This window comes from Myotis brandtii, unplaced genomic scaffold (assembly GCF_000412655.1).
Source record: "Myotis brandtii unplaced genomic scaffold, ASM41265v1 scaffold320, whole genome shotgun sequence".
NCBI lineage: Eukaryota > Metazoa > Chordata > Mammalia > Chiroptera > Vespertilionidae > Myotis > Myotis brandtii.
The window spans coordinates 694372-722187 of record NW_005362270.1 but is presented as its reverse complement, the minus strand read 5'-3'; the positions used below and the strand labels follow the sequence as shown (position 1 = coordinate 722187).

The 27816-nt window shown below is 46.8% G+C and overlaps 1 protein-coding gene across 1 annotated transcript in view; it reads left to right on the top strand.

The window, feature by feature from the left end:
- Positions 1–27816, top strand: part of LOC106723576 (TBC1 domain family member 2A-like) — a 31621-nt gene that overhangs the window by 502 nt on the left and 3303 nt on the right. Inside the window, exons 2-6 of the mRNA XM_014543195.1 lie at positions 27–341; positions 3649–3790; positions 11809–11956; positions 18876–19009; positions 22134–22330. Coding sequence (XP_014398681.1) covers positions 27–341; positions 3649–3790; positions 11809–11956; positions 18876–19009; positions 22134–22330 — 936 coding nt within the window. The remainder of the gene's footprint in view (positions 1–26; positions 342–3648; positions 3791–11808; positions 11957–18875; positions 19010–22133; positions 22331–27816) is intronic.

Sequence of the window (27816 nt, the reverse complement as noted above, 5' to 3'; positions counted from 1 at the left end):
GCACCCCTGCCCTCGGGTCCCGAGAGCCTGCCGGCTTGGCCGGGGGCCCCGAGGTGCTGCCTCCCGAGGAGTCGGAGGGCTGCGCCCGGCCCCCGGAGACGGCCCCCAAGAAACTCTGCGGATACTTAAGCAAGTTTGGCGGCAAGGGGCCCATCCGGGGCTGGAAGTCCCGCTGGTTCTTCTACGACGAGAGGAAATGTCACCTGTATTACTCGCGGACCGCGCAGGATGCCAACCCCCTGGACAGCATCGACCTCGCCAGTGCGATCTTCGACTGCAAGGCGGACGCCGAGGAGGGAACTTTCGAAATCAAGACTCCCGGCCGGATTATTACCCTGAAGGTAAATGGGGCCGTTTCCGCCTTGGAAGCAGGGATGGGCTCCTCGGGCGCGGCCGGGCGCCGGCGGGCGGTCACAGTAAACTTACGGGGAAAATCATCCCCGGTCCTGATCGCCCCGTGAACCCTGGGTGCCCAGGCCTTTGGGATTTCGGACACGCGTTCACGCCCAGCTCCTCGCTGGGTTCCCACAACAAAGGCAGGAGTGTGGGTTCCACAGTTCGGGTCAGGAAACTGAGTCAGAGAGATGGAGTGACCGGCCCCGCCTCGGGCGCCCAGACAGCGTGTGTGGGGCCGGTTCCTGGGATCTGATAGTCTCACTTCCTCTCGGTACCAGTACCGCAGCAGAACTTCGGGGACTTGGGGCTGACGGATAGTCAGCATAGGAGCTTGCAGTCCTCTCTCTCGAGACCTAGATTCTAAATCACTTTCCTTGATGTTCTGGCCGGAAGGAATGGATGCTGAGAAAATGTTGGCAGGGACTGGGAGGTCAACATTGAGGTTTCACCGATCAGCTCAGGTTGTGCATCCGGGCACATCCAAGCCTGCTTCCCCTCCCAGTAGGTTTTTTGTAATCCTGTTTGACCCAGAGAGCCTGAAACGGTGGAAAGGCCATGTGCTTTGACGTCAGACAGGACTGGATTCAAATTCTAAGTCAGCTGCTTAGTAGCTGTATGACCCTGGGCAAGTCCCGTAACCTCTCGGAATGTAGGCAGTTTTTGAGATTTAAAACAAGATATGTGAAGCGTCTGGAACAGCAAAGGCACCTACAAATTGTTGAAATACTCCCAGCACCTAGAATACCACCTGGTACCTGGAGGGTGCTCAGTTAATGTTTGTTGGGTGGACGCACTTGGTGTGGAGCCAAGAGGAGGTGCCCCAGAACTTAATTGGAAAGACAGATCTGCACTTTGAAATAAGAGTTCCAGGATTCACGCTCTGAATTACGAATGTGTCAGGAGACAGCCTTCCCCACTGCATCCCATCTTCCCAGCCCTCCACCCTTACCTCCAGCCAACTGGGCATCTATGGAGGCCCCTGGATGCAGCCCACAGCCTCCGCTCTCCTTTACAGCCAGGCCAGCATGGGGACACCAGGTAAAATAATGGAAACCAGGAACTCCAGGCCAGGCAAGGCAGGCATTTCACAGGTCATGTGGTTTGCAGGTGTCTCCTCCCACAGGTGGAATGCTGTCTACAGGGTCTCCAACACATGGCTTTTACTATTCCATTGATCTGTGTTCAGGCCTGGCTCTGTGCTAGGCACTGGGTATGGAGCCAAATTACACCTACCCCCTGGTGCTCAAACAGCTTAAGCTCTGGTGAGAGAGACTGACGGAGATTGGCACGCACAGTAAAATGTTCTGTTAGAGACACAGGAAGTCTGTACCAGAAAAGTGTGGTGCCAGGATGGGTCAGGTCCACTGAGTGGGAGGGTCCATCCAGAAAGGATGATATCTGAATCCTGAAAGAGGACATCAGTTTTCTACCAGCAGACGAGGGAGAATGTTATTCCAGGTCAAGAGACCCCCATGAGCAAAGGTGGGAAATCATGCTACCACCCAGTGTCCAGGCAGGTTCCAAGAGCTTGTGGTACAGAGGGAGCCAAAAGATGGAATGGGAGAACAGAGGCCCACGGGGAGGGCAGGGCATTATGAGTTATGACAGGGAGCTTGGGCTTTGTCCTGGGGGCTGTGGGAAATTGTCAAAGAGCTTTAAGCAAGGAAACACCATGATAGTAGAATGCTTCGAAAGCTCAGTCTGGCTATTGGGTAGAGAACAAATTAGGAGAAGGCAAGGCTGGGGGTCAGGGAGTCCATCAGGAGGTGATCACGAGAGAATGATGGCTGAGCTAGAGCAGTGACAGAGTGAGACAGTGGCTAGGGATGTGAGAGGGGAGTCAGGGAGGCTCCTGTAACTGACTGACTGCCTGGTTGGTCCAGTCACTGATAGGACTTGAACCCAGGATGAGGAAACAGTAGGACATCGGGTATCTGTCCTCCTTGGTAGACTCTTAAGTTCTAAGAAGATAGAGGCATGTGTGTTGGCTCACCACAGTATCTCCAGTGCCTCCCTCATTCCCTGACACAGATAGCAGGTGCTCAATATATACTTGTCCAGTGATTTAATAAAGTGGGTTTGTTTTGGGGCTGGACTTTGTGAGTGCAAAGTCATGGTGAAGCCCTGGGAAGGCCTGCGGTCTCTCAGGGAAAGTGTATAGAAAAGGAAGATGGTGGGTATCATTTTATCTTATTTGATATCTTTACGATAGACCAAGGGCTTCTTTCTTGGAGCCCCCGTGGCCTCGTGCACACCTCACCTGTGAGCCTCTTAAAAGGAGGAGCTTGCCCTGGTTGCCCATAGCCTGCTGCTTTTCTCATGTGGCCTTGATTGTGAGCAGCTCTGTGAGACTCACCATCCACTCCGAGCGAGCTGCCCAGCTTCTGTGCCCAAACAACGGCAGGCCTTTGCTACATAAGCTACATCTCCTGGCCATAAACTACAACAAAGCTCTGGGAGTGGGAGAAGTGGGAGACCCAGGGTCTGGGACCAACCAGAGCGGCTTCAGAGCCTTAGTTTCTCCATCTGTAGAAGAGGCTGAGCACTCCTGCCCGGCCTCCTCCCTGGAGGATCTGGTGACCCAGTGGATGTGAGAATAGGTGTTTGTACCACCCAGTGGTGGAAGACCAATCAGCATCAACCATTAACTGTTTGGGGGGTGCCTGGAGGGTGCCACTTTGTCGTGATGTGCATATGGCTTTCCAGTCCCCAATCATATGCATGACTTCAGTGCATCCCTAAAACAGAAGGGACTCTCCATTCCACACAAAGTCAGCTAAGACATTGAGATGTTGCACAAAGAGATAGAGACAGTGATGGTATCATGGGCCCCACCCAGGGCAGAATTTTAAAGCTCTTACCCTCTCTCTTAGCACCTCCAAATTCCTTTACCCAGTGAGCACATTTTGAGCACCTACTGTATGTCAGGTACTATGCTGGCCACTTTACCTTCCTTACCTCATTTCATCCTCATAACAACCGTCCTGTGAAATGAGTGTTATCATCACCATAGTACAGCTGAGGACACTGAGGCCCAGAAAGGTTAAGGAACCTCTAAGTGGGAGACCAGAGCCTGATTACCTTCTATGGCCAAGAAGCAGGTGGTGTTTTCTAGGTGGGCACCCAGCCACAGTGAAATTTTTTTCTGGGAAGGAGAGTTACCTAGCTTCCCTTGACCTTCCCACATCCCACATCCAGTGCCACCCTGTGAGCACAGAGCCTTCCTTGCCAACTAACCCTTGTGCTTCTCAGGCCGCCAACAAGCAAGTGATGCTGTACTGGCTGCAGCAGCTGCAGATGAAGCGCTGGGAGTTCCACAACAGCCTGCCTGCACCTCCTGTCGTCCCTGACGCTGCCCTGGCTGGGAATGAGCCTGCCCTGCGCCTTGAGCTAGGTACCCAATGGGCTCACCTCCTGTGCACACCCAGGGCTCTTGGTGACGAAGCCTCACTCCCCCTATTAGGAGTGAGTGGGAGGAGCCCTCTGCTAAAGAAGCAGAGAGCCAGGGATGTGACTCAGGATCAGTTAGGGCAGCCATATAGTGACAAGGGCAAGAATATGGGCTCTGAGGCCAGGCTGCCTGGTTCACATCCTAATCCTGTGTGGTCTTAGGCAAGATGTTTACCCTTCTGAGCTTTAGTTTCCTTCCCTGTAAAATGAGGTCAGTAAAGAAATTATACTTACTTCTTAGGGTTTTGGTGAGGATTAAATGAATCCGTATACCTTAAGTGGTTGGAACGATGCCTGCACATTGTCAGTTCAATAGCTGTCGGCTATTATTATGATGACTATAATGGGAATGTCTTAAGAAATGAAACTTTAACAGAGTTGCTCTGAGGTAGGTTAATGAGAAATTGCAGATATTGTTACTGCTGCTTTACACAAATGCTTTTGTGCTGTGAGTTGTGTAGACCAGTGTTCATTGTATTATCCCTGTTGTTCGCATAAGCCAGAATCCTTCACCCCCATGTGGCCCACAAATAAGTTTCTTGATCCCAAATCCTACAACATCCCAGCAGGGAGGAGTCCTGGAGATCATACCCTCCCACCCCCATGCTGAAGCCAGGAATGTGATTGGCAGATTTTAGAATCCAGACTGACCACCCACAGCTACCCCTGCAGGAGCCCAGAGAGTGAGTTCCCAGTACAAATCTGCAGCACGTCTAAGATGCCTCATCCTTAATTAACAGGGAAGCCAAATGGGTGAGGGCAGGACTGTGGCCAAGTGATCCTAGACCTCCACCCGGATGTTTTTCATGTCCCAAACTGAGCTCATCTGCCCTTGACTCCTCTCCCCCCGTTTTCCTTCCCCCATTTACCCAGTTGCTCCAGTAACCAGGAGCCACCCAGATTCTTCCTGCATCTCAGTTAGCCAGTCATCAGTCACCAGCGCTGGCCTCACCTCCCTGTGGCCTAAACATCAGACTCAGGCCCCCCTTCACTGTTGTCGCCTTGGGTCAGGCCTCAGCTCTTAGCTGGAAAATCATAGAGCAGCCTCTGCTCTGGTGTCCCCATGTCCCAGCCTGCCCCTCTGACCATCTCCTCACTGCAGTCAGAGTGAACTTTCTAAAGTGACAGCCTGAGCTCAGGCTTGGCTCAGTGGTTGCACATCAACCTATGAACCAGGAGGTCAGGGTTCGATTCCCAGTCAGGGCACATGCCTGGGTTGCAGGCTCAATCCCTAGTGTGGGGCATGCAGGAGGCAGCCGATCAATGATTCTCTTTCACCATTGATGTTTCTGTCTCTTTCCCTCTCCCTTCCTCTCTGAAATCAATAAAAAAATATTTTTAAAATAATAATAAATAGAAAAGTCTCTATGTATGGTGTCATATGGGTACTTGATTTATCAGGATGATCACTTAATAAGTTATGTATTGTCTGATCTCTGGATTGTACAGCAGAAACTAATATAATATTGTATGTCAACTGTAACTGAAAAATGATTTAAAATAAAAAATAAGCCTAGCCTGTTTGGCTCAGTTGATAGAGTGTCAGCATGCAGACTGAAGGGTCCCAGGTTCGATTCCAGTCAAGGACACATGCCCGAGTTGCAGGCTCAGTCCCCAGTGGGAGGCATGCAGGAGGCAACTGATCAATGATTCTCATCATTGATGTTTCTCTCTCTCTCTCCCTCTTCCTTCCACTCTAAATCAATAAAATATACATATATATTTAAAATATGTATTAAATAAATAATCTAAGACTTTACTGGAAAAAAATAAAACATAAGTGAGATCATTAAAAAAAAGATAGAAAAGACTATGTTAGTATTTGCTCTATTAGAATTATTTTACAGCTACTTGATTAAATGTGCTGATTTGAAAAATAATGAAGTTATAAAAATTCCATAATTGCACATAAATTAGCCCCAAAGCATAAGAAAAAAAGAACCTGCCCTGACCGGTTTGGCCCAGTGGATAGAGCGTCAGCCTGCGGACTGAAGGGTCCCAGGTTCGATTCCGGTCAAGGGCATGTACCTGGGTTGCGGGCACATCCCCAGTGAGGGGTGTGCAGGCGGCAGCTAATCGATGTTTCTCTCTCATTGATGTTTCTAACTCTCTATCCCTCTCCCTTCCTCTCTGTAAAAAAATCAATAAAAGATATTTAAAAAAAAAAAAAAGAACCTATCTCCGAGTTAGTCACAAACTCTTATTTATTTATTTTAGCATTCTTAATAGTTTTTTTCATATTTTTATTGATTCCAGAGAGGAAGGGAGAGGAAGAGAGAAATAGAAACATCAATAATGAGAGAGAATCATTGATCTGCTGCCTCCTGCACACCCTCTACTGGGGATCCAGCCTGCAACCCGGGCCTGTGCCCTTGACCAGAATTGAACCCAGGACCTTTCCAATTTGCAGACCGAAGCTCTATCCACTGAGCCAAACCAGTTAGGGCAAAAGAAGAAATTTTAGAAAGAAGGTTAAGAAAGCAAGTCTTTAGCTAGGCTCTTGAGACTGGCTAGCCTGCTGTAAAATTTCCCTAGAGAGTTTTGTTCCTAAGACCACCACTGTAACTTTTTGTAGCCCTAATAATTTGCTTAGTAATTATAAAATAAGTATATTAACATATCCTGGGAACAAAATGGTATTTAATCCTTTTTAAAGCCAAAACTACTCATTTGAAATTATATTTCCTAAAGTTATAAGAACCCCTTAAACTGTGGGAAATGGTTGCCTCCAAGGAGTATACTAAAGTGAGGAAGAAGACTTTCTTTGAATACGTTTATACTCTTGAAGATTTTTACTATGTAAGTGCAATGTGTCAATAATAATGAAAAAAACTTTTCTTAATTTATTGATTTTAGATAGAGAGGAAGGGAGAGGGTAGAGTGAGAGAAACATCATTTTGTTGTTCCACTTATTTATGCATTCATTGGTTAATTCTTTTTTTTTTAATGTATTTATTTTTTATTGACTTCAGATTTTGGAGAAAGGGAAAGAGGGAGAGAGGGAGAGGGAAACATCAATGATGAGAGAAAAGCCCAGCCGGCATGGCTCAGTGGTTGCACATCAACCTATGAACCAGGAGGTCAGGGTTCGATTCCCAGTCAGGGCACATGCCTGGGTTGCAGGCTCAATCCCTAGTGTGGGGCATGCAGGAGGCAGCCGATCAATGATTCTCTTTCACCATTGATGTTTCTGTCTCTTTCCCTCTCCCTTCCTCTCTGAAATCAATAAAAATATATTTTTTAAATAATAATAAATAAAGTGACAGCCTGCGCCCCATTCCCCTTTCCTGGCTGCTCACCATGTCCCAGACCCAAATACAGTCCCAGCTCTTTCAGTCCCAGCACCAAATTCAGTCCTTCCTGCTCTCACCTGTGTCTGCTGCCCTAGCACCTGCCTCGTGTCTTATGCTTCAGAGTGCCAGAGGCGTCTCTGCTCTCTTCTCGATGGCCAAGCTTTAGTGTCCCCTCCTGCTCTTGCCAACCTCCTCTTGGAAGCCTTCTGGGATTTTGTCAGCTGGACTCTATATGAGTCCTCAGCACTTTCAGACCATCCTCAAGGCCTGTTGCATTGTGTTCTAAGTAGAGTGTCCTTGTCAATCTCTGCCCCCTAGCCCTAAAGGGTGGGGGCTGTGTCTTTGTCACCTGTGTCCCCATTACCTGGTGCCCTGCCTGCCACATTGGATATTTGTTGCATGAGTGTATGAGCAAATACATTGAATTTTATAATTAAATGAGGAAAGGAATGTAAAGCCTTTAGCATAACGCCAGGCACATAATTAATGCTCACTACATGGCATCTGTCCTAATAATATTATTATATGTGTACATGTACACTGTTATTATTATAACAACTGCATCTTTTTATTGTTAATAATCATCAGTGATTTCTCCTGAGAACCTTCTGAGTGTTTTATGATTGTAAGGGCTTTCTTTGAGGAAGGGTTTATTTTTGCTTCTACATTTTTATTCTACCCTCCACGCCCCACCTCCCAGAGCTAAACAACCCTGGGTGTGCTGGAAACTGCACATTGTATCTGAGTTGACACAATTCCCCATCAGCCTTGGACCAGATGCAACGAGAAGCCCTCCCTGACTTGAGATGGGAAGAACCAGGTTATCAGTTTTGGGATCCCACAGGTTCTCCTGCTGTGCTGAACCCTTTCCAAGTTCTTGAATTCTGGGGTTTTGGCTCAGCACACTCGGCGGGCCTCTTCTGGGCCAGCTCCTGCTGTGGGCATGGGGGCAGGGGAGTGATTGTCATGACCAGGGCGCCAGTCTCCCAAGGAGGACACTGGGGCGATGCAGGAAGCAGGCATGTGGGCTTTCCCTCTGAAGCCTTACTCATCCTGCAGCAAGCCCTCACTGTCCCGGGCCAGGGCCCCTGTGGAACCTTCCCCAGCTTAACCAGAGAGACATTTCTGGAGTCTTGAGCAAGCTGGCAGGCCGTGGGTTGGCAGGCTGGAGCAGGCTGCCCCACCTCTCCAGTGCCTCCCTTCCTGGGAGGAAGCAGGGGCCTGCTGCCAGGGCAATGAAAACCTACCAAGTGGCGTCTGACTGAGTCACAGGCGCTGCATCTTGTACAGTGTCTCAGGACTGCCTTTGAGCACAAGGCACGTTCTCTACAGCTTTTACGCGTTCACACCTTAATTTTATATTTTCCCTGAACATTGGTCTCCATAGAGCCCAGGAAGATCAAGGGGAAGCCAACGGATTGATAATAAAGACATGTTGCCAAAGTAGAAAACATCTCACAAAGCACTTTTATAAATGTTTATCATAAAAATATACATACTACTTACACTGTTGTAACACTTCACATGCATCATCTATCTAATCATCACAACACTCTTATGAGATTTTTACTGTTATTTTCATTTTACAGAAGAGGAAACTAAGGGTCGAAGTGGCTTGAGTCAAACAGTAAGATGTCAGTGCTGAAATTTGAACCCTAGTCTGTAGACTCACACAAGCACGCACCCCATCCTCAAGCACATGAGCCAGGAAACCAGTGGCCCGCCGGTCTAAGCCCTGATTGTTAAGTGATGGCTTCTTCCTACTGGTAATGGGACAGCCTCTACAGTTCAGGCAAAAGGAGAATTACGAGTAAATGCTGTTGAAAATTTTTTGTATGGTCACCTCACTGAGGGCACATCTCCAGGCTGGAGAGGGACCCAGAGGCCCAGACCATAGTCTTGGGTCAATTCTGTTTCCTGAAGGAAGTGCTACCCTTCACTATGGCATCACCATCATGTGCCTCTCGTCCTTTGGACACCCCCTTTGCACTGGGAGCTTGCGCTTTCCCGGGCACCCCTCCCTTCTTAGTACTGTCTGCTTGTCAAAAGTGCTGCTGTAATAAGGAAAAGTGAGGAACGGTGTTGGATCCATGGCTCTGCTAGCAGCTGTGCCACCTTGACCACAAAATTCATCCTCTCTGAGCTGCTGTTTCCTCATTGGTGAAACCAACCCCGTGGTGACATTTAACCCCAAGACGTAGTTCTGTGTGGCCTCAGTAGATCTAGAGCCACAGGTGGAAGTTAATGGAAAACAGATATTGGCAGTAAGGGGAGTACTTGCCAAGACATTAAAATCTTAGACCGATGGTAATTTTTTTATTTGTTGTGATTGAAGGAGAATGAAGATGGTTAAAGTATTGATAAGCAAGGAGACCTTAATTATTCTGAATCAGCTCAAAGTCTGAATCAGACTCCTTTGAAAGATGTGCATCCACAGTATGGGGCTTTATGGTTTTCTAAACATTTTCATATACTTTAACCCTGAAGGAGACAGAGTGTAGGGTGGCTGTCCGGTTTTTAAAATATGGAACCTGAAGCAGAAAGAGTAAAAATGATCAGCCCGGTCACAGCGCCCTCCCAGCAGAAACATGGTTTGGCCACAGGTCAGGCCCTTTCTAGTCAGCCAGGTTTCTTCTGGCTCCTGCTGAAACCCCCAGGGGGCTCTGCCATTCCAGCCAGATCTGATTCCTTCTTAGCCGCCCCATCCCGTTTGTCCTTATCACCTCCTCCTCTGGGACCCTCCTGGTATCCTCAACTCTGGCTCTGGAACCCCTCCCCCCACTCTTTCTGCAGGTCCAAATCAGCTCAGCCTTCCAGGACGCTCGAATGCCCTTCCTCCAGGAAGTCTTCCCTGACTTGAGTTAGAAGGAATTTGTCTCCACCTCCCAGAACTCCCAGCACTTTGGCTGGCCTGCCCTCCAGCTTCCACCCAATTGGTCTTCCTAAAGCGTGCACTTTAACCTGCTGGAGCTTCCTGTGCCTTCTGTGCCTTTGATTATCTCACTTTCTCCAGCCCCACCAGGAAACTTTAGGGTAGACGCCCAAACAGCTGAGAAAGTAAATTGAAGGGAGGAACTCAAAAGAATGAGTGGGTGTGGCCAGGTACCAGCCAGGCTGCCGGATCTGAAAGAGCCTTTTGGGGATTGACAATGTGTTATTTGCCAAGTTAGACTGCAAAGTTTATTTTCAAGTAGATTGAGCAACTCTCCCTGGCCCACACCATTGCATTTAATGTTCTTGCAGATGCAAGGCAAAAATAAATGTCCTCTACCCCTTCACCCTCTCAGTAAGAGCGCCCCAAGTAAAAGGTGTCTGCTGCCCTGCGCGTCTCAGGGCTGCCTGATCAAGATCACGCCATCTCCAAGTGGCCTTGGTTCTCTTCGACTTCTGGTAGCACTCAAAGCTAACTTCTGAATCTTTCATCTCCTCTCTCTTATATCTCAAATAATGTTTCATTAGTCTTGAAACCTTCCTTAATATTAAGCCTTTAAAGTACTCACTGCATAAGAATCACTGTTTAAGCAGAACATTTGAAAAACATAGAAAAGTAGCCATAAGCTTACCACCCAGAGACAGCCAGTGTTAGCATTGTTATGACCTCCAGCCTGCCTCTTTTTTTTTTTTAATGTAAATGATTTTCTGATCAGATAACAATACAAAATGCTTTACTTTGCTTTTTGGTACTCAGTATTGTGACCCTAAAATGTCCCTGTGTTGTAAAATCTGTTTATTAGTACCTACTTTTGATAAATATATATTATTTCCTGTTTATAGATGTAACCCATGTTTACTATAGAAAATTTGGGGGAAAACATTAAACTATAATGAGTAGCCTGCTTACTTCTAATCCCAGCATGCAGTTCTGACCACTGTTAAGATTGCCAAGTATTTCTTTGAAACTCTTCCTATACAATGGAGATCATACTATAACCCTGATTTTTATCTGGCTTTTTCAACCTTAGAGTATGTACCATGCACATTCCCCATGTTCTTAAGCATTCTTCCTTAGCATCATTTTAAATGGCTGAGTAAAATGCCCCTGTCTGAAGGCATCACAACTTATTTAACCTTTCCCCAGATCGTACTTGATGTTAATTTCAGTTTGAGGCTAAACAGTATCAGGATGAACTTCTTGGCTCATAAAGCTCTGTCTGCATTTCAAACAACTTCTTTAGGGTGGATTCTCAGATGTAGAAATATTTGCAGTTCTGTTTTTTTTTTTTTTTTTTTTTTTTTTTAATCCTCACAGAGGATATTTTTTCCATTGATTTTTAAAGTAGAAGCGGGGGCAGAGAAACATCGATGTGAGAGAGGTACATCGATTGATTGCCTCCGGGGCCAGGATCGAACCTGCAACCCGGGTATGAATCCAACTCAACCCTTCAATGCGCTGGCTGACACTCTAACCACTGAGCAAAAACAGCCAGGGCTGTTCTGCATGTTTTTAATGGGTTTCTAGCAAGGCTGTTGCAGCAAAATGCATCATTTTACTGGTTGTAGAGCATTCAGTGAACCACCTGCCTCTTTGGCTGCTGTTAACCCACAAGGAAGGCTTGCTCAGGCTGACTCCCACCTGCTCCCAGTGGGAGCTGAGCCCATAGCACCCACCTGTCTGGTCTTTCCAAGTGCAATGACCCAATGGGTGATTTCCCTTTTCTTTGTTCCCCAGAGCAAGAGGAGGCGGAGCTGGAGGAGTTCCTGCGCCCTGTGAAAACGCCCCCTGGACTTGTGGGTATGGCAGCCGCCTTGCTGCCAGCCCCAGCCATGCCCTTGGCCCTTCAGAATATTTCTCTCAAGCACCTGGGAACCGAAATACAGTAAGTGCTACTGGGGCTGAGGGGCTGGCCAAGATGCAAGCAGCCCTTCTTCAGAGCTCACTGTGATCTGGGGTGATTCCCAGTAGGGAGGAGGGCCTGGTGGGGAGGGTTTAGGGCAGTGGTTCCTAACGTGGGGCACATACCCCACAGGGGGGCAACTTGATTTTTAAGGGGGGCAATTAGAGAATGAGTTGTCAACAGTGAATTTTTTGCATTTCTTATGGTTCTAGGGGCCTCATATACAGTATATAAATATATATTGTGACATTTATGCATTTCAGTTCCTTATTATATATTTTGAAACTTTATTTGCTATTTTTTTCATATCACTTCATATTATTATTATTTTTTAACAATTTCTTAGTGATTTCTTCCTCAGTACTTCAACTGTCCTGTCATTCTTTTATTTTTCTCTTTCATGGATGCCATGTTCTTTGGAAGCTTGTTTAGACCAAGTTAATGTCCTTTTAGGCTTCCTCCACGTGACCAGGAGTTCACTTGAAGATGCTTAGGTGGGGCATGGCCAAAAAAAGGTCGGGAACCACTGGTTTAGGGGCTCTATTTTCAATTCATGCTATTACTTTAAAATATTACATTCATTGTTCTGATTTTAAAAGTAGTGCATATTCTTTTTAGAAATTAGAAACATCCCAAAAGATATAAATTTAACATTATCCATATTCCTGTCACCCAGACAAGCATTCTTAGCATTTACTGTACCTCTTTCCTCCTCATTTTCTATACACATACATGCATAATTGATATCATGCTGAATGTAATGTGGTGATAGCTTCATAAATGTCTATATATGTCAAACACATCAAATTATTCACTTTTAATGTGTAATTTATTAGATGCCCATCATATATCAGCTACTTTTTCATCTAATGGTGTATTATATATACAATTTCCCATCGGCAGGCTTTGTTTTAAATAGGTTATAAAAAGATAGCAATATGGCCTGGGCTTTGGAGTCAAGTTGCCTGGATATGTGTTCTGGCTCCGCCAGTCATGGGCTCTGGTATCCTTGGCAAGTTGTTTGATTTCTCTGTGCTGCACTTAAATTGTTAGTAAATATAAAATTCAGCAATGCTTGCCTTGTATGGTTAGTGCAGTGGTTAACTGGTCAGTGCATGCAAACTGCTTTCGAACTGTGCTTGGCAATGGGTAGGCACTTAAATACAGAGTGGGGCAAAAGTAGATTTACAGTTGTTCACATGGAAAATAATTTATAAATAATAATACAAGAACAAACTTTCACGTACTCACAACTGTAAACCTACTTTTGCCCACCCTGCTGCTGCTATTGTTGCTCTTACTGAAGAAATGGAAGCTTTTGGGAATTCAGACTATACCCAATTCTGATCTGTTTGGGTGCATATTTTTTGTGAGGACTTCATACAAACTGGACCTCTTAGAAAGCAGGACTCGGATCAGAGACCCTGGCTCTGTGTGACTCAGGCCTAGCATTTCCCTCGGTCAGCCTCAGAGTTTGAGTTTGTGTGGGTAACTAGAAGGGTAGTGGTGCTGTTCCCAGGACAGAAGCAGGTTTTAGGGAAAAGACAATGAGTGTTCTTTAGGGCCTAGAGGTTGACTACCCAACAGGCACTGGGTGGAGGACCTGGAACTCAGGAGAGCAATCTGAGCTAGAGAGAGACTTGGGGAGTATGGGGCATGGTTGAGCCCCCGAGCCCCCCCAGTGTGAGTGGACAAGAAGGGTGCCCTGCTGGAGATCTTCTCTAAGGAGGAGCTGGAGAGAACTGTGTGCATTTTGAGCCTAATGGGAGGTTTGAGGGGGCCTGGGAACTTCAGCCATCCCGCTGGCACACACTGTATCCAGGATGGTCTCACCAAGATTAAGCCAGGTTCATGCCTGATGAAGGCCACAAACAACAGAAGTGAAACAGAGAACATGCAGAGACCAAGAAAGGAAGGAAGTTTCAGGGATTAGTCAGTTACCTCTTTCCTGACATTTGCAATAACCCACATAAAATGCAAGGGAACATTGCACGTGTCCTGGGGAGAGCCCAGTGGGTTCAAGGTTGCCCTTGTCTCCTGTATCCCCTGGCCCTGGCTGGTCTTAGAGCCTATAGTTGGGTCTGCCATGAGCCAAGATCATAGTCTGGGGAAGGGAGTAAGGGAGCTTCCAGAGCACCATACTGGGTGCTTCATACTCTCATTGAGTTGTCTGTTAAGTTCTCAGGCTATGGAGTCAGATGTCCAGGTCTAATGCTCAGCCCCACCATTTACCGTCTCTGTGGCTTTGGTTACTTATCCTCCCTGAACCTCAGTTCTCCTCTTGTGCAGTGGAGGTGATAATAGTACTCACTCCATTGGGCTGCTGTGAGGATTAAATGCATTGAATGTATGTGTGTGAGGATGAAATGAGTTGTATTTCTAGTGTTTAGCTTAGAGCCTGGTCTGTAAAGGGCCTCGTTGTTGTGAATACATTCATCATCCCCACTGTGGGTGAGAAAACCCAGACTCAGAAAGGATAAGTGGCTTGCCCATGGCTTTCTTTCCAGGACAAGCCTTTATGACCACTACCTTTCTGCTGACCAGGCATTTCAGACCTGGAGCTAAACCTACACAGAAAATGATCTATGAACTGCTCCAACCCAAGTCAATAAATTTATGAAGTGGCGTTGCCTCTTCCAAGCACAATAGTTTGGCTGGGTAGTGGCCACCTGGTCTGTGTCTGTAGAGATCAGAAGGCCCTTTACTGCCCTGAGGTTGGGGTTTCTATGCCTCTTATATCCCAGGGATGACTGTGAGCTCCCTAGACATGTTGGGGAGGCTGCAATCCCTGGGCAAGGGGGAGTATGGGCAGCCATGATGGTCACCCCACCCAGCCACTTCCTCTGGCTGTAGGGATGTGTCTCTGGATCTTCTCCAAGTCATGTGGCTTGTGGTTTGTGGTTTGTGAGATACATTGTCATGGAGCTCAACACAGGACCCAGCACAAAATGCTACTCAGTAAATCATGTCCCTCATCATTCTTTTTAATATGGCCTACCACCTTTTATTTTAACATGGAGAAAATAAGAACTGGGAAGGGGAAGTGACTAGCCAAGGAGTCGGGGGCTTCTTAAAATAGGACCTTAATAATAACAGAGTAAAAGGAGTCAGAGACCAAATTTTAAAGTCTGATAGAGTGCTGACTTCTAATTTCTTCTCTGTTCTTAATTTAACTTATTAATTTCTCCATTAAAGTAAAATCTCATTTTTTTTGGACCCAACTATACCAAGAAACTGGATTTTCTCTTAAAGATAAGTTTCAGATTAAATAATTATTCTTTGAAAAAAAATCAACAAACTTTTAGCTAAACAGACCAAGAAAAGGCATGACTCAATTACTAATATTAAGAACAAAAGGAGACAATACTACCAACTTTACAAAAATAACAGGATTATAAGGGAATACTAAGAACAATTATATACCAACTAGTTAGATAACTTCAATGAAATAGACAAATTCCTAGAAAGACACAAATTATTAAAACTGAATCAAGAAGAACTAGAAAATCTGACTAGACCTATAACATGTAAGGAGATTGAATTAGTAATCAAAAAACTATCCACAAAAATAAACAAAAACACTAGACCTATAACATGTAAGGAGATTGAATTAGTAATAAAAAAACTATCCACAAAAATAACATCTAGGACCAGATAACTTCACTGGTGAATTCTACTAAACATAAAGAATAATTAATACCAATTCTTCACAAACTCTCCCCCATAAAAGAAGAGGAGGGAACACTTCCCAATTCATTTCATAAGGTCAGTATTATCATGTATTAATACCAATTCTTCACAAACTCTCCCCCATAAAAGGAGGGAACACTTGCCAATTCATTTCATAAGGTCAGTATTACCGTGACACCCAAACCAAACAATGATATTACAAAATTCTTTGAATACCCAGAACCTTCACCTAGAATTTCTTTGTGTTTTTTCTAACACACCTCTTCAGAGATGGTATGGATTTTCAGGAGTCCCAACTTTATGTAAAATTTCAATTTCAACTCTACACTTTGTCCAAACCTTGTTTTCTTCCCTCCCTTGAAACCAAGGCTCTAGGTTTTTGGTATCAACAGTTAATCCCTAATCACAAGAAAAAAATCTGTATGTGTGGGTAATGGATGTTAACTAGACTTATTGTGGTGATCATTTCACGGTATGTACATATATTGAGTAAATATGTTTTATACCTGAAACAAATATAGTATGTCAAACATATCTCAATGTAAAAAAACAACAACAACAAACATACATATATTGAGTAAATATGTTTTATACCTGAAACAAACATAATATGTCAAACATATCTCAATGTAAAAAAAAAACCCAAAAACAACCAACAGTTGATCCCTGAACAGATTTATATCCTAGTCAACTCTCACGACAATAATGCTGCAAACAAACACTTCTAAATTCAGTGCCATGTTAATAAGCATTTATTTTGCACCCATCTTAGTTCAGTTGCTATAGGCTAGGTTCACCTGGTCGTGACTCTAAGCTGGTAAGATCTAGTTCTACCACAATTTCCCACCTTCCATGGGCCACAGCTACCTGAGGCATGTTCCTCAAGAGGGCAAGCCCCACATGCGAACACAGTTTAAGCCTATGTTCATATCACATTTGCTAACATCCCTTTGGTCAAGCAAGTCACATGGCCACACAAAGTTAAGGGGGGAAGGGGAAGCACTCTGTTCTCATGGAGGTGGAGGAGAAAGAGCGAATACTGGCATACTTTGTTTTGTTACACTTCACAGATACTGCATTTTTAGAAGTTTTGTGGTAACCTGCATTGAGCACTTGTCAGCGCCAATTTTCCCGCAGACTCAGCATTTTTTAGCAATAAGATATTTTTAAATTAAAGTATCTCCGAGTGCAAACTTGATCACTAACTCTGCATGATGTTGCAAAAGTGAAGGGAACCACGTTTGCTAAAGAAATTGTGCTGATAGAAGTGTACTTTGTTTTGTTACACTTCACAGATACTGCATTTTTTACAAATAGAAGTTTTGTGGTAACCTGCATTGAGCACTTGTCGGCGCCAATTTTCCCGCAGACTCAGCATTTTTTAGCAATAAGATATTTTTAAATTAAAGTATCTCCGAGTGCAAACTTGATCACTAACTCTGCATGATGTTGCAAAAGTGAAGGGAACCACGTTTGCTAAAGAAATTGTGCTGATAGAAGTGTATTAGCCTCAGAAGCTACTGAGGTGGTTCATTGTATCCTAGTATTGTGTAAAAAAAAAAAAAATAAGTATCTCCGAGATATGCCTGTATTTGCTGAACAGTAATCTAATCTACCTGGTGATCTTTCTCTTTCCTTCCCATTTGAGTTTCACCTCCTTTTTCATATTTAATGCCTGAGGACTTCTCTTTCTTTCCTGGGAATTCAGCTAAATATTTGTGAAATATGTTTTGTATTTATCTAGCATCTAGGTGTTTTGGAATAAGGGTTTTTCAGAGTAATTTGTCCCCCACGTGGGGGTGATATAGCAGAGCCCAGATTCCAGCACAGATCTACAGACTTTCGTTTTGGAATAAGGGTTTTTCAGAGTAATTTGTCCCCCATGTGGGGGTGATATAGCAGAGCCCGGATTCCAGCACATCCTCTTTTTTGACCACGCTATTGCTGCCCTTAATTAAGTGACTTTCCAGTGCAGTGTTTTCTACCTGTTGACTATGACCACAGTGGGACAGATCTACAGACTTTCGCATCCTCTTTTTTGACCACGCTATTGCTGCCCTTAATTAAGTGACTTTCCAGTGCAGTGTTTTCTACCTGTTGACTATGACCACAGTGGGAAATGGCTCAGTACATACACACACACACACACACACATGTTTCACATAATATTAACCTTCTCTAAATGGAGTACATTCTCATGTTTTTCATCTTGTTTTTTTAAATGCTGATCATGATACTAAACTGATTTTATAATCTACCAATGGTTTATAACTTGCAGTTTGAAAAACACTGACCTACAGAACTCCTTTAATCATATTCTCTTCCTTGTTAACTAATTTTGGAATATTTCTACTTTTATATCTTTGCAAAGGGAAACTCAATTGAACTGTCTTTTTATCTGACTCACTATGACTTCCTCTGTAGTCTCTGGTCCTAAGTCAGCCTTTGGTGCTACCTACAAACCAAACAGGTATTGAGATTGCACTCGGGGCACAGGCTACCCCAGTGCCAGGTGCCAGCAGGCATGCAGGTATGTTAGTGCCCAGTTCGTGAAGAAAAGACATCGCTTTATTCAGCCTAGGCAAGTACTTGGTCACAAGGTGGCCCATTCATGGAGTGCAGTGAGCTCCTTGGAGGCTGTGTGGTGACCAGTGAAGGCTTCAGAGAGAACAGACCAGAACAGGGAAAGAAAGCTAGAGAAGGATGTGAGGAGATGTCCGGAACTCTTCTCAGCGGAAGTAGAAGCCACTGATGATATCTGAGCCAGGTAGTTACAAGACCAGATGAAGGTTTTAGGAAAGTTAGTTTGGCAAGTCCATTCAACATTTATTCAACACATACATAGCAAGGGTCCTCTATATTTCAGGCACAGTTCTATGCATTCAAAGTACTTTGGTGAACAAAACAGACAAACATTCCTACCTTCAATGGCTTATACTCCAGCTGCAGGATTGGGGCAGGGGCATCAGGCTTATATTGTTTATAAGCAGCATTGTGGACGGTGATAAGCAATGAAATGATGAAAAGAAGAGGGGTGAGGGGGATCGGGAGTGGCTCAGGTCGGGTGCATCATGCAGGGTGCCTGGAGTCTTGCAGACTGATCAGGCCATGCCTGGGGGTAGGATACAGCCTGAGCTCTAGCACTGACAGCGGGGAGGAGAGGGGCAGAGTGGCAGGGCTGTCAGCCTCATGCTCCTCTGTTTCCCTTCAGAAACACGATGTACAACATCCGAGGCAACAGGCAGGCCCAAGGAACAGGCCATGGACCTCCAGGGGAAGATCCTCTACCGAGCAGCGAGCCTCAGAGGGAGGAGCGGCCCTCATCCCCTGACCCCAGTGCCCCAGGTGAGCCTCTGCCCAGGGCTGAGCTGCCTTCGGAAACTGAGTGCCTGTCTCCCCAGAAACCAGCATGTGTGCTTTTCTGTCAACCATGGGACTCTCCGGGGCACTCCTTCTGGCTTTATGGGTCTAATAGCAATGATTGATTATTATTGTTGTTGTGAAATATACATAACATAAAATTTAACCCGTTTCAGGGGTACAGTTCAGTGGCATTAAGTACATTTACATTCTTCTGCAAACACCACCCCCATCCATCTCCAGAACTCTTCATCTTCCCAAACTAAAACTCAGCCATGATTCTTGAAGTAATAAAGGAAAATCTCACTCGCTTTCTTACTTTTTTTTTAATTTATAAAGAAAGAATATAAAAATGCCTTTCTATGGCGATTAAAATTCGTCAACTCTGCCTGAAGAAGCAGAGCAGATGGCCTTTAGGTCCCATCCAGCCATTACATAGCATTTGATTGTTTCTTTCACAAAATGTGAGTGACCCACACCATGGGCGGGGGTGGGGGGTGGGGAGGTTGGCTTCTTCGATTGGTGCCCTTATAACTTAGAAACAGTTGGGAGAAAACTGACTGAGGCAGCACTGTGTGTTCTCATGGCAGAGAGGACGCCTGGGCCATGTAGAAGTGACTCTAGGAAAGGTGCCCCATGGGAGCAGCGCCTGGGGACACCCCGCAGGTCACGGGAACAGTGCAAGAGAAGATCAGGACCATAGCGAATCAGTAATAATAATGAAACTAGCACTTACATAGAGTAGTTATTTGTGCCACTAAGCACTTTGGGATGGGGGTGAAGGGGGTAATAGTTGTATTAGGATATAATTCACATACCATACAGTTCAGTGGCTTTCAGTATATTCACAGAGTTATGCAGCCATCACCATAGTCAATTCTGGAACAGTTGTAATTACCCCCAAAGGAAACCCTACATCCCTCAGCCATCAGTCCCAGTCTCCACCTCCCTCCAACTCTAGGCAACCACCAGTCTACTTTCTATCTCTGCGGACCTGCCTATTCTGGAGAGTTTCTACAAATGGAATCGTACAGCATGTGGTCCCTGCTGTCTGGCCTCTTGCACTTAGAACCTTTCAGGTTTCAGCCATGTGCACTAATCACTTTACTTGCAGAAGCTGTTTAAACTTACAGCAACCCGAGCGAGCGAGCGAGCTACTATTGTTACTAATGTTACTCATTTAGTAAGCGAGGGAACCGAGGACAGGAAAGTGGAGTGACTGGCTCACGGCCGCACAGTGAGTGACAGACCAGGATTCAGGCCCCGCACTCTGGCCCCATGCCGCGGCCTGAAGCCTCCTTTTCTAAATCAGTGATTTTTTTTAAACTACATCTTTATTTTCATGAAATCTTGATGCCATAAACAAAATCTAATATACAAAGCAGATAAAAGCTGAGTTGAGTTAGGGGTGGGAGTCTGGGTTCCCCTCAGCCCCTCATCCTCCGCCCTTCCCAGACAGCCATGAGGCACTCCCATGAAATCCTAGGGCACTGACTAGAAACGCTGTCTTGGGCCTGGTTTTCTCCAGCTATAAAATGAGCTCGGTGATCCCTACGCTTCCTGCCTGCAGGGCTGGTGGGCAGCAGTGTTTCAGAGGTCAGCAGGGCTGAGCTGCACAGTCTGGCTCTCCCAGAGCCTCTGGCCAGGAAGCGGTGGCCTGGCATTCCTCAGAGCCCTGTGGCTGCTCTATCCTCAGCTCACCCAGATTTCTCTGAAGTCTGGAAACAAGACTGATCTGTTCTTATACCCAACAAGTTCAAGGAGTTTCTGGTTCCTGTCACCTACTAGATCTTTATCTCTTCAAACCCGTTTGCCTGTCCCTCAGCCTGGGCCCCAGAAGAAAGATGCTAAGTCATTCAGCTTGTCCTCCAAGCCCTACCTGTCCCCTCCCTTGGGATCCCACGCCGCATCCTTATTTTTCACACCTTAGTCTCAAAAGAATTGGGGATAGCTTATTAAAATGCGTATCTGGGGAAAGAAAATTACTTATTAGGGTTAGAAAATTTAGATAAGATCCTTCAGAGTAGCCAAGGGTGGGCAGCAAATGTGGCTCTGAGCTGCTCAGCAACCATGCAAAGATGGAGATACAAGTGGTTAGCTTATTCCCAGGGTCCACAAGAATAAACACATATTTTCTTGGAAGAAGCAAAGCCTTTTCTGGCACTGAGGGCTGAGGAGAAATTCTGCTGGGGCCTCATAACCGGCATGATGTGTCTGTGCCATGTAAACAAGATCCTCAAGGTCCCTTAACCATATAATCAGGCCATTAAATGTCCCTGGTTGCCAACTGATGGCAGAACCCTAAAGCAAAGGCTGGGGACAGGGCAGGACAAGGCGGCTTGAGTGAGTGGATTTGATTTAAGAATAAAATTTGGCTCTGGTCGGCAGTGGTTTTCAGTAAAGAGCTGGATAGTCAATATCTGAGGCTTTGTGGGACATGTGGTCTCTGTTGCAAGTACTTAGTTCTGCCCTTGTAAAGTGAAACCAGCACAGACAGTGCCCAAATGAAGGGGTGTGGTTGTGTTCCAATAAAACTTTATTTACAAAAGCAGGCTGTGAGCTAGATTTGGCCTGTGGGCCATCAGTTGCTAACCCTGGCTCTAGAGGAAATAAAAGGACTATGCAGCCTCGAGAGAAATATGTCTCCTAACTTTGCTTATAGTAAGAATCAAAGAAGAGTTTGAGCTGCTCTCTGGGGAAAGAATGCAGAGTACAGATATTCCTATCAAGAGACAGGTCTTTGAAAGCTGCTCAGAGGGTAGAGGTGGAATCCTGACATAAGAAGTCATTCCTTCAGGGCTTGTGACTGAGGGGATGACCACCTGGCAAACATAGCCCGTGCAGGTAGGGATCTGAGAGGATGGGCTAGTACCTGGCCAGCACAGTGTAAATAATGCTTATTAGTCCAGCCTGTACAGGCTGCATCAGCATCACCTAGGAATTAGAAATGCAGATTCTCAAGCCCCACCCAGGCCTGTTGAATGAAGAGCTCAGGGTGTAGGGTCCCACAGTCTGCATTTTACCAAGCCTTCCAGGTGCTTCTGCAGCAAGCTCATTTGAGAACTGCCAAGGCCCCGGTCATAACCTCTGTGTTTCTCCTCTTGATCAGGGAAAGATCCAGGGGAGACTCTGAAGCCTGCACCCAAATCCTCTCTGACTGCCAATCTCATTCAGAAAGCCAAGCGCCAGAACAACACCTTCCCGCTCTTTGCTGAGGGACTCACACGGAACCGAACTGCCCAGGAGAGAGCCTTGGCCTTGGAGCAACAGGTTCTGATGCTTACCAAGGAGTTAAAGTCTCAGAAGGTGAGCTCTGCCCCAGGCTCCAGGAGACCTCTGGGTGTAGGCCAAACTGTGGGTGGTTGAAAATGCTGGCTGTTGATTACTCAGGGACACGCTGTCACTCAAACAGAAAGCCGCTAAGGGTAGGGTCTCTGGAGACCTACTTTAATAATTGCCTCTCAGGCCCCTCCTGAAGGACTGTGCATGGTCTGCCCCCACACCCGAAGAGGGACAGTGTGGAGGAGGGTGACCTGGATGCAGGGTCCTGGGAAGTGCCACCAAAGGAACCCGGGATCTTCACCAGGCAGCTGGTAACTGGGCAGGATCTCTGAAGGACTGTCACAGGACAGAGGGAACAGGCAGTTCCTTTGGCCCTGGAGCTGAGTCAGGCCCAACAGGGAACAATAGCAGGGAGGAAGATTTAGGTTTAATAGAGAGAGAAGTTAATGACAGCAGTTAAAAAAAGAAAGCTGCATGTTCATTGTAGAAAACAAATCACATGTATACACAGACATGATAATCATTAAAAAGCCTACAACCCAGAGGGTAGATCGTGTTCCCACCCAGGGCTACCTCGGGAAGCAGTGAGGGTCCCATGGCAGGAGGGCAAGGGTGGCTGCAGCACCGGCAGCAGCCTCTCTAGCTAGAGCAGTGCCTGATCCCTGGACCAGCACAGCTTAAGTCCCAAACCCAAACCCAAGCCTGGGTTTGAAAAGAAATCTGGACTGTAAAGACCACTTCTCCTTTCACCATATCCTACCCTTCTTTCTAGGAAATCTGGGTAGCCTCCCTTGACTTTGGCCAGTCCTTCTAAGGCATTACGAATTGTCAGATGAAGCTGAGAGGCCCTGGGACACCGAGATTTCACTTAGGTTTGCCCCTAACAGCTCTGCAGCTGTGGAGGACCGACCATTCTTCAGTAAATGAAGGCGAGGTCTTGGAGATTAGTAAGGGTCACCCAGGCTGAGGGCAATTCCCCTGCAGTCTGAGTGAAAATGTCAGGAGGAAGTTGCTCAAGCATTAAAGAATTAGACTTTGTTACTGGTTCACTTGCCAGCAAACCTCATTCTTGTTCTTGAGCAGGTAGTAGGAGGAGAGCAAGTCTTGTGGGTTAGCTTTTGACCCACAATATGAATGGATTTGCATGCTCTCTGACCCATCTCACAAATGCTCTTTGGTTTAGTGCCGTGGTCGGCAAACTGCAGCTCGCGAGCCACATGCGGCTCTTTGGCCCCTTGAGTGTGGCTCTTCCACAGAATACCACGTGTGGGCGCGCGTACAGTGCGATTGAAACTTCGTGGCCTATGCGCAGAAGTCGGTTTTCGGCCTGGGCGAGTCTATTTTGAAGAAGTACTGTTGATATTTGGCTCTGTTGCCTAATGAGTTTGCCGACCACTGGTCTAGTGGGTAATTCAGAGCACAGGCATTTAAATAAGAGGGTGCAGATCCCAATTCAAGCCCTGAGCAAGTCTCTTAACCTCTACAGCCTCAGTTTCCTCCTATATAAATGGAGTAATAGCCGTGTTTCCTGGAGAGGCCTGTGTCCAGATTCATAAAGCCTGACTGATGCCTGGCCAGCAGTTGCCCAGCAGATTCGGGCTTCGATTATTTTGACTACTGCTAGCATTCCCTGCCTTTTTTGTTGATTCCTTCTGGCCTTTGAAGGAATGACACACATGCCTGAGGGGCTCTGAGAAGAACGCTCCTGAGGAGTTCTGGGAATCAGACCTGAGCTGTTGAGGGCTTCCAGGAAATGTGCTTGTGGGGCATAGCAGTGAGGATGGAGGGCCGGCCTTCATTCACACTAGGCAGGGGGATCCCCAGCCCTGCCAACTCTGGGGTTTCACCTGCAGCCCAGACACCAAAACCAAAGAGGGGAAGGAGAAAAGGAGACCAACTCTTGGCTCAGAGGGTGCGGAGGAGGCTGGCACAACCTTGGGATGCTGAGCCCTAGGGACTCAGAAATGCAGGTTGGAGAGCAGCTCTCCATCTCACCCTCCCAGTCCAGTCCTTCAGCTGGGAAAACCGCTCCCTGGGCCTCGGGGCCCACATCTACCAGATGCCCCTCCCATGGCCCTTCAGTGGGAAGGCACTATCTTTCTACCTGAGGCTACAGGGGACATGGGAGCTGGGGTCATGCTCTAGCTCAGACAGCCAGGTGGCCATTGCCAGTAACTTGAGCAATCCTTTACAGATTTGTATCTCAAATTCTGTTGAATCTATGGAAGGCCCTGGTCTTTTTCTCCAGGTTCAGGGCTCTCATCACAGGCTGCCTCCTCCATGTTCTCATGGTACAGCCCAGTATCAGACACAACTGCTCTTCAGAAAAAATGGCACGAACTTTCTGGGCCTCCCTGTGTCATATTAAACCACAGGGTGACTCCAATACCCATTAAGTCATTATCTACCCCAGGCCCCTGCAATGCTGGCCCCACAGAGATTTGGACTCAAAAAGATAGTAAGTACCAGATGGCTGCTCGGCCAGGTGACTCCGGCTCGGTGCCCTTGGAGGCAGCAGGATTGTACCCAGCCTGAAGGCCGTCTGCTCTGGCAGGTGGAAGGCTGTTGTTTGTGGTGCTGTTCACCATCTGTTGGCTGCTGGGAATGAGGGGCTCCTCCTGGGTCCTGCCTGGAGCCCTGTAGAGCCAACCTAGCTCACGCAGGATGACTTGGTGAAGGCATGTACTTCGTTTAGGGAATAGTGGGGGCAAAGAGCAACACATAATTTCCCTAGAGCCCCAGCCAGATTTCAGAGTACACTCCCACTGTACAGGATGCAGACGTTAGCGTGCACTCCACATGTTACCTGTTCACCGTCAATAGACACTGGGTGGGTTGTTTACACCTCTTGGGTATTGTTAATAATATTGCCATGAACATGGGTTATTTCCATTTTTAAAGAAATTGAAAGAAGCATTTCAATGTAAAATTCATGAACAACTCATCATAAAGAAGTGAGGGATCCTGGATTAGGAGTTGGGAGCACTCTCTCATAGTGTGCTTTTCCACTCGTGGAGATCTACCACGTCCCTTTAGTCCTCTCCCTTCTCCTTGCTTCAGTCTCTATTTGCCTTCATCCCCCACCCCTTCCTTTCTCCCTATCTCACTGTGGGGCAGGGATTCTGGGGTGGGAGGAGAGCCCCCTGGGCTGGTGTCTTGGTCTTGGATTCTGAGAGCCAGATGTGGGGAGGAGAGACAGCTAGATGTAATGAAATGGGGCTTCAGAGTTGACTCTCCCAAAACCTGGAGGGAGGGGGCGTATACCCACCTGATTCTGAGCCTCAGGCAAGTCTGAACTGTGGTCTGTTGGTATTTCACAGGCAGTTACCAAGGTGATCTCCAGTACCCACCTGATTCTGAGCCTCAGGCAAGTCTGAACTGGTATTTCACAGGCAGTTACCAAGGTGATCTCCAAATCTCAGCTGAACCAGAAAATGATTGGGCTTCTCAGTTTATCCTGGAGCCACAGGAATGTTAATCTCTCTCAGCAGGGCCCTGGGAAGTGATTTCTTCATTCCTGACATTCTGGTTTGGTTTGCAACCCTCCCCCACTTCCTGCAACACCCAAGCTCCTCACCTGCTCTTTCATTCAGCTGGGGCTTTGCTTGAGCTGTTGATTCAGTTGTCTGGAACAGCGGTTGCCAACCGGTGGTCTGTGAGGTCCAAAAGGTTGGCAACCGCTGGTTTAAGGAAACCTTTGGAGCAGCGGTCGCCCACTGGTGGTCCGTGAGGTCTGAAAATTTGGCGACTGAAACTGGTGGTTCGTGGACCACTGGTGGTCCATGAGGTCTGAAAATTTGGCGACTGGTGGTCTGGAAAGCCTTCCCAGCCATCATCTCCCACCTGCTGACCCTCATCTCCCTCCTGCTGCTTGGCCATCTCTGGCCCTTTCCATTCTTTAAACTGACCTGCCTTTCTGTAGAAAGTGCTGATCTTCTCCCCACCGCCACCCCAAGCAGAAGTCATTGCTCTCTGCTCTGGGCCCCCACAAACACCTTGCTTCCCACTGTTGCAGGAAATCGCTCTATTAGTGGTTCACCTTCGCTCCCACCTGCCAGGCCCTTCTGAGCCCCAGCAGTTGGCCCAGGGCTTTGTACTCAGTGGGTGCTTGATGAAGGTTGGATGGAAGAGAGAAGCAGAGAAGGGACAGTCACTAGTACTGAGGTGTCAGAAGATGCACACTAATTTTGTCTTGTCATTAACTTATTACATAAAATCATGATTTGGGGCAGTTCTCCAAAATAGAATTGTTCTTAGCCAAGAAAAAAAAATTAAGTGCTTTAACATAGACAGTTACCACCTGGGAGCTCAGCATGTCCCCACCTATTGCTAGTGGAAGTGGGCTTCTTGCAATGTCACGAGAACATGAAATTTCTGAGACTTGCACAGGAGAATGAGTGGCATTTATTTGCACTCATTAAACCCCTGAGTTTCCAAAGTCTCCTCTCCTCTGTCCACCATGGAAAAAGTGTAGCTGTGTCCTTAGCAGAGCTAGGATTAAAGCTGTTGCCCAAAGTCTCTGTCCCACATTTGCACAGTCCACTCCAGCATCAGGCTAGCCCAGTGGTCGGCAAACTGCAGCTCGACAAACCGCGGCTCGCGAGCCACATGTGGCTCTTTGCCCCCTTGAGTGGCTCTTCCACAAAATACTGGCTCTACCACAAAATACCGACTTCTGCACATGGGCCACGAAGTTTCAATTGCACTGTACGTGCGCGCCTGCACGTGGTATTTTGTGGAAGAGCCACACTCAAGGGGCCAAAGAGCCACATGTGGCTCGCGAGCCGCGGATTGCCGACCACGGGGCTTGCCTAACTTGTGTTCCAGCTGCAGTCCATCAGTCCATTGCGTATGTGATCCACATGGCCCAGGACCATGCAGCTTCTAGGAACACGGGTAAATGCAGGGAAACAGAGCAAAACCAGAGGAAGAAGAGAGAATTCCTTTGGGGATTTTAACCTCAGATTTTGAGTCTGCAGCAGCCCCACCCCCTCTGGCCAGTGATCTGTGTTCCAGTGATCTGTGTTCCAGGTTAGACTGACAGGCTCCTTCCCTGGGTCACCCGACTTTACTGCCTGTGCGTCCATCTCCCCAAGTGGTTTTCAGGGAATGAACCGGTGGTTCCCTGGGGAGTGTGAAGTCACAGCTTCCTGGTGAAACTGCCCAGATGGCCATGCTTATAGTGTCTGGCCTTCCCTTTGCTCCTTTCCTATTATTAATAACTAGCTAATTACAACAGTGTCTGATGCGGTTAACGTGTCTCCAGGAAACTGTGTTTTTCCAGATGAGGCTGACACGGAGCACAGCATTGGCCTAAAGACCCTCCCTACAAGGTTCATGAGGTTCGAGGTTCATGTGGTGCTGGTGGCTGGGCTGCCTGACTTCTGATCATCTGATCCTGGCCCTGAGTGAATCCACACCGTGCTTTGGGGCAAGAGAAGTCCTGGGGAGGGTGAAGGCTCCCAGTCATGGAGAGCCAGGCCGAGCTTGAGTTTCCATGTGAATCACAT